The following is an 11,768-nucleotide window of genomic DNA, read 5'->3' on the forward strand; positions in this document are numbered from 1 at the left end:
AATTTAGCTGCCTGGAAAACAACTCAATCTCATTGGACAACGGACTATGGATGAATAGAATCTCAACTGCTCTTTTATATAATTTCCTCATTACTTGCCTAAATACTTAATTTTTTCCCAGTGCACACATATTCACTGATGTACACATACATTTGCATTTTCTTTCTTTATCTGGTCTCTCAGTCACAAAGGTCACGTGCACTGAGACAGGGAAAACCTTTGGTGGCAGGATTTGGGTGGCTGAGAACAACGTTGAGCTCTAGTGGTGCTCTTAGTAGCTCATCTATCACCTTGTATCTTGCTTTCCTGAATCTCCATGCTTTGTGAACCAATTGGACACACACTAACATCCTGTATTTTTTTTAATTTCAGCTTCCCTTGCAGGAGTCCTGCTGGCAGGTCAGTATTTGTATCAGTCAGTGGCACTGTGAGTGAGCATTCAGTTCGGTCATAAAATATCACGCAGAATGATGCTGTGCATAATCAGGAGATTCCAGTGTCCTACTCAGAACAAAAAGAAGTTGGTCCAAATCCTTTTACTGTGGACAATAATTTTGTCTCTGTTGAGCACATTCTCTTGATCAGCCAATTGAGAGGACCTGACTCCTCCACTTCCTCTTTATGAGGTGCAGATCTCTGGGTGAAAGGAATAGTAAAGAGTGAAATCACTGGTAAAGCATTGACCATTTGAGCAAAGTTAAAACACAAGTGTTAATATCCTCAATACTGAAGTCTGATCTCAATCATATGAATATCCTCTCGACTCCTCCATGAGCAAGGAAGAAGGTGTTTCAGGTTTCAGGCCCTCATCCACGTTGGTCTGAGTTATTCCGCCCCAAGATTCATGCAAAAGAATGATGATATCTAGTGATACTCTCTATCTAGAGATAGAGATCATGGCAGACATCATGATTTGAGGATCAGCGATTGAGGGGCGAGTCTTGAGAGGTATTGAGTTGCCTCCTGGGTTCAATTTTTTTTACTGTGAGAGTGGTGAGGTGCTGAAACAGGATGTCTAGAGAAGTTATGAATGCACCATTCATCCCTGGAGGTGTTCAAGGCCAGGTTGGATGGGCAGCCTGGTCTGGTATTAAATGTGGAGTTTGGTAGCCTTGCATGTGGAAGGGGGGTTGGAGATTCGTGATCCTTAAGGTCCTTTCCAATCCTGGCCATTCTGTGATTCTGTGATTCTGTAAAAGTGCCAAGGCTGAGTAATCGAGCAGATCCTTTCCAGTCCTAGACACTGACCATAACACATACATACATACCACTGGTCAGTAATAGCTGTGTACCTGCAAACTCTGCCTCTAATTGAAGAAATTCAACCCTTTCCTTTGGGAAAGGGTGAAAAATCCTCAATTCTCTCTTCCCTGCTAGTAGTCCAGTGCCTTGTAGCAGCATCTGGCCTTAGCCCTGGGGAAGCTCACCCAATAAGAGCTGGGGAGTTAACTCACTGGGGGAGTTTTGGGGTGGCTACATTTCACCCATTACAGCTGAAAATGAACCCTATGGTTTGTTTTTCAGGATGGACTTCTGGTCATATAAACATGTGCAACATTTAGCCATTCTCAAATCAAAACCATGTTTCAATCAAACTAAGATTTTATATGCTAGATTTGGCAATAAACATCTCGGTTTGGAATTAAATAAAGGCTGTATGGGAAGGAAGAGCCCTCTTTCTCATTCCCTGCTTTCATCCTGGGACATCTTTTCTCTCCAGATGTAGACAACAGCATACTTGATGTTCGCCTGGTGGATGGTCCAAACAGATGCTCTGGAAGAGTCGAGGTGCTTCACAATGATGTCTGGGGGACTGTTTGTGATGAAGGTTGGGATTTACGGGAGGCCAGGGTGGTGTGCAGGCAGCTGGGCTGTGGGACAGCATTATCATCCCCCAAGAAGTCAAAATATGGAGAAGGGAAGGGCCAGATCTGGCTGAGTGATTTGGACTGCAAAGGGACAGAAGGGTCCCTCTCCAAATGCAAGTCAAAGGCATGGGGAGAGAACGTCTGCAACCACGTGGAAGATGCCAGTGTGGAGTGCTCAGGTAAAATCCAGAACTCTTCTACTTTGCGTCCATTCTGTCTGTAGAAAGCTGTAGGGCAATTTCTGAGCCATTCAGTTAGGAGGTTACAGATTCAGAGTGACTTTGTTGAGCTCTATCACCTTGAGCCAGAGAAGCTGTATCACATGCCCTACAGAGCTGGGATTGGAGACATTTGGTCTTCTCCCTCTTCTGACAACCTTCATCCTAGTTTTATTTCTCCACAAACCTTTCTTCTTAGCCAGAAGGTAGGAGGAAAGCCTTTGTCAAGTGTTAGGAATGAGCAGAGAGTTTTGATACACTGTAGGAGATTCTGCTTTCTCCGGGTGGTCAGGGGCACAGAGATTTTCCAAAACTTCTCCCTGGCTTGTTTTGTTGCTTTTTTGTTTGTTTTGTTGTTGTTTGATTATTTATTCAATTACCTATTTATTCCATTTTTAGAAACAGAAATACCTGAGCCAGGGCCACTTCGTCTGGTGGGAGGCCCAAACCGATGTGCTGGAAGAGTTGAGGTTCTTCATGAAGAGCAGTGGGGCAGCGTGTGCCATGATGAATGGGATATCAGTGATGCTCAAGTTGTGTGCAAGCAGCTGGGTTGTGGGGATGCAGTGCTGGCCCCAATTGCAGCAAAGTTTGGGCGAGGAACTGACACCATCTGGCTGGATGATGTGAACTGCACAGGGTTGGAAGCATCTCTCTCTGAATGCCAGGCAAGGCCGTGGGGGGACCACAATTGTTACCACGGGGAAGATGCCAGTGCAATTTGTTCAGGTAATCTTTGCATTCTCCTTTTGCTAGCAATGTGTTGGGATGTCTTTCATATGAATGTGGGTACAATCTTAGACAGGAACAAGGGCTTACTACATAGTACTCCCCAACTGCTGCTGCTGTTGGTTTGGGATCCTTGCACCATAGAAGAGTGTTTCAATTTGGTAGGCTGTCTCCTCACTGTGGTGCTCTCTGTCATTTTTCTCCAGCTCAAGCTAGAGGTTAAGGTGATCCATAAGCATGAGAGGGAGATGATATGCAGCAGGGGCATAAACGTGCACATGCATAACCTTCTGCCTTCCTGAGCATGCCCTCTCTGGATTTGCCCACAGATTCAGGGATCACCATCTCCACTTCAGTTCGCCTGGTGGGAGGCCCAAACCGCTGCTCTGGGAGAGTTGAGGTGCTTCACAACAATGTCTGGGGCACTGTGTGTGATGACAACTGGGATTTACGGGAGGCAAAAGTGGTGTGCAAACAGCTGGGCTGTGGGATAGCCCTATCAGCCCTGCCAGAGTCAAAATATGGAGAAGGAAAAGGCCAAATCTGGCTGAGTGATGTGAACTGCACAGGGACAGAAGGATCTCTCACTGAGTGTGAAGCAAAGCCATGGGGAGAGAATGTCTGCAATCATGTGGAAGATGCCAGTGTGGAGTGCTCAGGTAACCATCTCTGACCCCAACATTGCATGTGCTGAGCAGTGGGCTGGGCAGATCCCACCACACATCAGCTTGAAACAGGGTTCATCCCTAGCCCCTGTAGAAAGGGCAGTAGAGATCTGTGTATATCTGCTGGTGGAAATAGGGACATGGCTAATGAACTCATCCCGTCGCTGACAGCCAGCCCTGTGATGCAGTGGTGACACATGGATGTGGCATGAAATCTTCTCCTACCTGAGACCACTGTGGTCCCTTGTCCCACCTCTGTCCCGAAAGCTTAACAGTCTCCTTGAGTCAGTAGAGCCTGCAGCCATTCATGAATACCAGGAAAACCTCTTTCTGCCTTTTCTTCACAATGCTTTTCTGGGGTTTCTGCTATTTTATTCCCACACCAGAAGAGCACAGGTACTCTTAGAAGGAATCCCTTGGCATATCTCCATTGTGTTCGAACGCCTCTGCATGCTGTCCACAGGCAGTGAGGGATGCTCCCTTAACCTTTATTTTCTCGGCATTTGTGCAGAGACAGATATTTCTGAGATTGGACCAGTTCGGCTCGTGGATGGCCCAAACAAATGTGCTGGAAGAGTTGAGGTTTTACACGAGAATCGTTGGGGTAGTGTGTGTGATGACCACTGGGACATGAAGGACGCCAAGGTGATTTGCAAGCAGGTGGGCTGTGGGTCACCACTCTCAGCCTTGGGAGGTGCTCGCTATGGCCGAGGGCCAGATGTCATCTGGCTGGATGATGTGAATTGCGAAGGGACAGAAGAAAGCATCTCTGACTGTAAGGCAAGGCCATGGGGTGAACACGACTGCTATCACGGAGAGGACGCTTCTGTTTTCTGCACAGGTAGTTATCCATCCCTCTGACACCTGAACTGATGTGGGGACAGAGAGAAATAGTTCTGGCAGATACAGCAGGCTGGAGTGTGGAGGACAAAAGGAGAATCCCGAGGGAATCATGGGAAGGTTCTTCTTCTCAGGATTGTGCCTTTGGAGTACAGCAGGGAGCCATCAAGGATAGGAAACATCTGGATAAGATGGATGTAGTGGACCAGCTGGCAACAGCAGAGCACAAAGACAACCTGACCATGGGATAGGTCACAGGATCACAGACCACTGTTAAGATAGGTTCCCTATATCAAGTTGCACAGGAAAACATTCAGGCAGGTTTTGAACATCTCAGAGTCAAAGGAGACTCCAGAACTGGACACAGTGCTCCAGATGTGGCCTCCCCAGGGCAGAGTAGAAGAGGACAATCACCTCCCTCTGCCTGCTGGCCACACTTTTTCTAATGCACCCCAGGATACCACTGGCCTTCTTGGCTGCAAGGGCACACTGCTGACTCATGGCCAACCTTTTGGCCATCAGGACAACCAGGTCCTTCTCCACGGAGCTCCTTTCCAGCAGATCATCCCCTAATCCGTATTGTTATTCTTCACCCCACCTCCTAGAGTTCAGGACTTCACACTTGTCCTTATCAGAGCTCATAATATTCCTTTCTATCCAATATTTCAGCCTTTCCAGATGTCATTGAATGACACACAGTCATTCATCTGGTGTGTCAGCCACTCCTCCCAGCAAGGGAAGGCAGAACAGTTTCTGGGATAGGAGGCAATGACAAGCATCTCTGGAAAGTAGGAGAAAGACAGATGGAACTTTGTTTGGGAAGAGAAATCTCCTTGTATCATCCATACTCAAGAAATATTTAAGTTGAATGCTCCAAAGCCTCTGTGACTCTAACTCCTCACTTTTAATGTTCTTTCTCTTAGGAGAGAATCTTGGACAGGCCCTACATGGGTGAAAGAAGGAGCCCTTCATGGTCTTCAGCTAGTTGTTGGGCTTTAGGTGTTTATCAGACCCACACTGTGTGCCAGAACCACATGGTTCCCTGGATCAAGCAGTGTGTTGAGCACTGGGTTGAGAGTCTGGTCTTCATGCAGCCACATTCTGGCTCCCATAGAAACTTGTCCAAAGCTCTAGCATCCAGTTTCTTTGCCAATATCCACATGTACATGGATATAATCTAAACTGTAGATCTTCTTGTAGAGCAATGTCTGTATCATTTTTGCCAGCAATTCTGGTGCAGAAGAATTCCTGAGAGGAGATTTCACTTACCCCATCCCCTTTCTTTGCAGTTAACAAGAATCTGGAGGAGACAGAAACATCGTGAATGCCACACTGTCCCCATCAGACTGTGCTCATCTTGTCACGTGAGGTGGGCCAGCAAAGTTCAGTGGAGAAGAATGGCAGAGATGGTACAGAAACTTTCATCTGCCACAATGGAACTCAGGGAATGACAAAACCATTCCCTCACCCTTGAATGATCAGCAAGCTCAGTTGCAACTCCTCCGATGCAAAAGATGGCATTCCCACAAAAAGCAAATATCACAAAGTATCAATAAACTTCCCCTAAATCTGATGTTCTGTCTATCTCACATATTGCTTATGGACCTCAGGTGACTGAGCACATATCTGGCAAGAATATTTCTCCAACATCATGAATACCAAGGTCGTGGAAGTATCTATGCTGAGAAACATTTACTTCTGGTGAGATTCAGTCCTGTAAGGAGGCCATCCATAAAATCATTGGAAAGGGTATTACACAGGGCAAGCTTAGTTTATAGATTCTTCTAGAGAATCAACTGCCTCCTTAGGGAAAAATTCACTCCTTTTCCTCTTTCATTTTTTGTACAGGCTGAAGCTGGCCCTTCACAGGTGGACAATTTCCCATTTTGGGGATGTCCAAACAAGACTTGATGCCTAACACAAGTTATTATCATCTTTTTTGTGTAATTTGATGCAATATGCTTCATGCCCATTAGCAAAGAACTAATGTTTTGTCATAGAAAAACAAAGAGCCAGGGTCTTCATCTCAATATTTAGAGCCAGTGCCTCCAAGCCAAATCAAGCCATTTTTATGGGCAGGTGACATTACAGCCTGTACTGGTTTTATCCTGGACAGAGTTCCTATTCTTCATAGTAGCTGTATGGTGATGTGGACTTAGGATGTGAATAATGTTGGTCAACCAGCAGTGTTGTAATATCACTGAGTGGTGCTTGTGCAATGCCAAGTCCTTTTCAGCTTCTCAGCAAGGAGCTGGGGGTGCACAGGGAGTGAGAATGGGACAGAACCCAGACAGCTGATGCAAATTAGCCAAAGGGATATCTCACACCATATAGTGTCACACTGAACAGTCAAATGGGGGGTGGCTGGCTGGTGGGGGGACCACTGCTTGAGGGCTGGCTGTTCATCATTAGAGCAGAAACAAAGTGAATCTCATGGTGATATGACCATGACACAGAGCATCAGACAGACTCACAGGAGCAAGACAGAAATTTCATTTATCTACAGAAACATTTTGGGGGATTAAGGTGAAAAACAGCATAGAAATGGTTTAAGGCTTGGAGGGAATGTTGCAGAGGGGCAAGAGGCTCAGAGGGAAGGTTGCATGAGGAATTCATGACAACCGCTAAACCTCTTCTGTAGGAGGGCACTGGCTACACAAGAGAACCTCAATATATAACGTATCCATACCACCTGAACAAGAAAGCTTTCATGGACTAGAGGCAATATCATAGGGAGAGGATGAAGTGGCATGGGAACTGTATGGTCACTAGGGCAGAGACATCTGACAAGAAATGTTGCAGAGCAAGTGTCCACTTGTGTCCTCCAAATATTCCCTCCATCCCAGAGAGAACATGTCTTGAAACTTAATTTGTAGCAGGCAGTAACTTAATTTACAGTCAGTAGAGTGAGAGAAACTTCCGAAGTTGGCCTGAAGTTGCTCTGTGTGACTGCCCATATCTCTTTATTAGCTGAAGGGGACCATCAATGCTCCTGATTTGGGCACATCAGCTTGGTGCTTACAATTCAGTGAGATAGATCTGAGTGTCGTGATTGGCTTCTGTACTGGGTGCACTCTGTCCTTCAAAGATGTCTTCTGTTTGCGTTGAAAAAATGTCATACACGTTTGCCAGCACTGTCATCTCTCTCCTCCACTCTAGAGCATCTGCAATGTTTAGATTCCACCTGGAAAGAAATGCATACAATCCAGACCTGTAAAACTAGCTTGCTTTCCCCTGCAAGGCCACTTAAAGTTAGTAGTATGCATATAATTACATTAAAGAATCACTGAATCATCAAATCTTAGAATCCCAGAATGGCTTGGCTTGGAAGGCACCTGAAAGATCATAGAATCATAGGATGGCATGAGTTGGAAGGGACTATGAAGATCATCAGATCCATCATAGAGAAATAGGACTGTGGAATCATAGAATCATAGAATGGCTTGTGCTGGAAGGGACCCATTGAGTTCCAGCCCTCTTCTATGGGCAGGGTTGCTGCTCATCAGATCAGATTGCCCTGTGCACCATCCAACCTGGCCTTCAACATCTCCCACTTGGACACCTTCATGTGCAGACTGCTTTAGGGATCCTGCTTTGAAGGGAGGTTGGACTTGGTGATCACTAGGGAACCCTTTTCAATCCCTATAATACTGTGGTTCTGTGATTCTGTAATCCCCAGGGATGGGGCATTCACAGATTCTTTGGGCAACACAAGCATGTAACTGATAGCGATAGTGATAGTTCAAAAGCACAAAAAGCAAAAATAAGTAGCGATGTGGAGAGATGGGAATCATCCCTCAAAACGCCAAGATCCAACTTCACGTCTCCATCATCGTCCCATGGCAACATCTCTGAGAAAGAGATGTGAATGAACAAACTACTGCAGGGGAGACTTAGATTGGATATTGGAAAACAGCTTTTAATGATGAAGGCAGAGAAGCACAGTCACTGATAGCTCAGAGAGGTGGTGGATGCCCCGTCCTTGGGGACATTTGAAGGTTGCACCATAATCTGAGCAGCCTCATCTAGCTCACCAGTTCTGTTTGTTGCAGGGGAGTTGGACTAGGTGAACATTAAGTATCCATCCCAACTCAAACTATGATTCTATGATTCTACGATTGTGAAAGAATGAAGAGCCACCATACCCCAAACCCAGATTAGAGGCTGAGTTGCTACAAATGCCCTGAATGGTGGGGCATGCATGAAGCTTACCAGAGCAGACAACGCCTGCATCTTCTTCATGGTTGCAGTTATGGACTCCCCAAGGCCTTGCTGCACATTCGGAGAGCGCTGATTCCCTGCTGGAGCATTTCACATCATCCAGCCAGATACGGCCAAAGCCTTGCCCAAAATAAGCGGATCCGGGGGCTGACACGGCTGTCCCGCAGCCCAGCTGCTGGCACACAACCGCAGCATCGCTCAGGTCCCAGTTGTCATCGCACACTGTTCCCCACTGCTGGCCGTGAAGCACCTCAACTCTCCCAGCACAACGACTAGGGCCGTTCACCAGACGGAGAGGAGCTGCTTCTGCACTGCCTGCACATAAAGCAAGATAAAATGAGAAATGCACACATAATGCCCTGCAGCTGAACCCTAAACCTGCTGAGAGTAGACACGTAGTAGTGTCCCTGTACCAACCAAGGTGCCCAATGGATGAAGAGGACATTCTGGGAGGGCAAGTCTTCTCCCATAGTCAACCTCATACTCTCCATCATGCTCTGGGTTGCTGAAATATCTTGCTTATGACTCAAGATTGCTGTTTTCCCATTCGTTGTCAGCAAGACATGTTTGTTACCTGGTGTGCAATGAGCCAATCTCACACACACAGATGAGGTGTTGGTTTAGTATGAAGATGGGGCTAATCTTCCTTTCTGCTGACTATGCTGGTCATAATGATTAAATACATCTCTACTTTGTACATTTCAGTGATGTCCCCATCTTTGAGTACAAGCTGAGTAGCCAAGCTATGATCAGGAGTTTCTTTACTTAATCTCTTTTAGTAGTCTCAAGTGTGGTCAGCTGATCCTAGACAAAAGCCTGGATTTTCTGTATCTAAGGGAGCCCGTGTAAAGACTTGTAGAAAGATTAATTCCTTCTTGACTTTCAGCACATTGAGGAGGATACTGCTTCATCCCTTCCAAGCAGACACGTTTCCAAGAGTTTACTGAACAACTTTGTGACACTGAACACCATTCTTGCTCCATATAAAGAGCAATCTGCCCTGCCAAGCTCAGGAATAAAAATTTAATGTTGTCTATGGATATTACAGATGTAACCCATGCAAATGGATATATTTGGCAACCTCCAGCTAGTTTCTGTTTCCCATCTGAATCGCCTTGGGGAATCTTTGCCATTCTTCAGCTCTCATGTCAGAAGAGTGGAAATCCGATGTAGGTGTCTGCGTTCTGTTGGGCATTCCACTATGTATTATTGTATGCTGTATATAGCACTGTATCTTGTACTATTTAATCCAGGTTCAGATACTAGGATCCCTGAAACTCAGCGGGGATGAGATGTTTCTGGGATCATTTTCAACCCTGGAAAAAGTCCAGGAGCCTTCAGAAGCTGAGGTACAGGAGACTCAGCTTGATACAGTTATCAGATGCAGGTCTGATCATGGTAACCCAGATTCTGGTGGTGATTGTGGACCATGATCAGGGCCATGTAGATTATACAAGAATCAATTTATAGACCACAATGACTGACAGCAGACATTAGGAGCAGCCTGAACTCAGAGAATACCTCCTACTGAGTCTGAAAATCATTTTTCCAGGTTTCCCAACATTTTTGAGACCGAGAAACAGGCAGGAGTTACCTGAACACACCACACCAGCATCTTCTCCATGATTGCAGTTATGGGATCCCCAGGCCCGGAACCGGCACTGCGAGAGGGCAGCCTCTGTCCCTGCACAACTGACATCATCCAGCCAGATGGGGTCAGAGCCTTGTCCAAAGCGAGCTGAGACAGGGGCTGATATTGCTGCCCCACAGCCCAGCTGCCTGCACACAACATTGGCTTCTGCTTTATCCCAGCCATCATCACACACAGTTCCCCACTGTTGGTCATGAAAGACCTCGACTCTCCCAGAGCAGAGACTTGGGCCACTCACGAGCCGGATGGGAGCTGGTTCTGTAATACCTATGAAAAAAACAAAAACAACCCAAAACATGGTCAGAAACATGAGCACAAATCCTCAAAACACAACACAAGAAACTCCAGGGACATGGACAACCTGCAGGAACCAAATGATGTTAATCAAAGCCAAACACAGGTTGTTGTACTTTGGTTAGGGCAATCCTAGATATGCATTCAGACTGAGAGAAAAACTCATTGAGAGACGGGCTCCCGAGATGGACCTGGGGGTTCTGGTGGGTGAAAAGCTTAACTAGAATCAGCATTAAGTGCTCACAGTCTGGAAGCCAACAGTCCTCTGGGCTGCATCAACCGGGGGTGGTAGTGGGGAGAAAGGGGATTGGCCCTCTCTGCTCTGCTATCCTGAGGCTCCATCTGTAATACTGTGTCCAGGCCTGCTATCCCCAGCACAGGAAAGAAGTGGAGATTGGGAGCATTTCCTGGATGACATGAAGATGCTCATAGGCCTGGAGTACCTCTCCTAAGGAAACAGGCTGAGGGAGTTGGGCTTGCTCAGCCTGTAGAAGAGAAGGTTGAGCAGGGATCTTATCAATGCTTGCAAATATCTGATGAGCAGGTTTCAGTGATTGGGACCAGGCTTTTTTAGGTCATGTCTACCAACAGGAAAAGGGGCAGTGGGCACAGACTGGAAACCCAGGCAGTTCCATCTGAACACGTGACAGAACTTCTCAACGATGAGCATGACATAACCCTGAAACAAGCTGCCTAGAAAGGTTGTGAAGTCTCTGGAGATAATAAAAGCATTCCTGGACGCTTTCCTGTGCAATTAACTGTTGGAAAATTCCTCTAACAGGGGGTCTGTGATTACGTGAATTAACAGTACCTGAGCACACCACACCAGCATCCTCTCCATGGTTACAGTTGTGCTCTCCCCAAGGCCTGACTCGCCTCTCAGCAAGGAAGGTTTCAGATACTGCACAGTTATCATATAGTTATCACATCGAGCACAGCCAGGCGCTGATATTGCTGCCCCACAGCCCAGCGGCGTGCACACCACTTGAGCATCTGTTAAATCCCAGCTGTCGTCACACATGGTTCCTCATTGCTGCTCACAAAACACCTCAACTCTCCCAGAGCAGAAATCTGAACCGTTGACCAGCCGGATGGGAGCTGGTTCTGGAACACCTGAAACACAATGGAAAAGCAAGGTAAGTTATTTTGGCAAAGACATTCCTTCCAGGCACATCAGAAAATATTGTGTGCACTAGTTGATTTAGTTGACACCCAGGGACAAGCATCGAGAAGAAGGTTCAATGCTATTGGATTTCCTTACACATGACCCAAAGGTCAGGAA

At 46.4% G+C, this 11,768-nt stretch overlaps 2 protein-coding genes across 2 annotated transcripts; one reads left to right on the plus strand and one right to left on the minus strand.

Moving 5' to 3' along the window:
* Positions 1 to 1,720: 1,720 nt before the first annotated feature.
* On the plus strand, positions 1,721 to 5,893 carry LOC122162437 (scavenger receptor cysteine-rich domain-containing group B protein-like; the record flags this gene model as incomplete). The annotated part of the gene is made up of 5 exons (XM_042822728.1): positions 1,721 to 2,047; positions 2,486 to 2,815; positions 3,145 to 3,474; positions 3,992 to 4,321; positions 5,610 to 5,893. Coding segments are annotated over 5 exons (1,352 nt in total), but the record flags the coding sequence as incomplete, so codon positions are not given.
* Positions 5,894 to 6,780: 887 nt separating this feature from the next.
* LOC122162436 (deleted in malignant brain tumors 1 protein-like) lies at positions 6,781 to 11,403 on the minus strand (the record flags this gene model as incomplete). The annotated part of the gene is made up of 4 exons (XM_042822727.1): positions 6,781 to 7,504; positions 8,533 to 8,856; positions 10,136 to 10,459; positions 11,298 to 11,403. Coding segments are annotated over 4 exons (765 nt in total), but the record flags the coding sequence as incomplete, so codon positions are not given.
* Between the last annotated feature and the right edge of the window lie 365 nt (positions 11,404 to 11,768).

The sequence above is a fragment of the Centrocercus urophasianus genome, unplaced genomic scaffold (assembly GCF_019232065.1).
Source record: "Centrocercus urophasianus isolate 14NV4802_14NV808 unplaced genomic scaffold, USGS_Curo_1.0 seq_200, whole genome shotgun sequence".
Taxonomy (NCBI): Eukaryota; Metazoa; Chordata; class Aves; order Galliformes; family Phasianidae; genus Centrocercus; species Centrocercus urophasianus.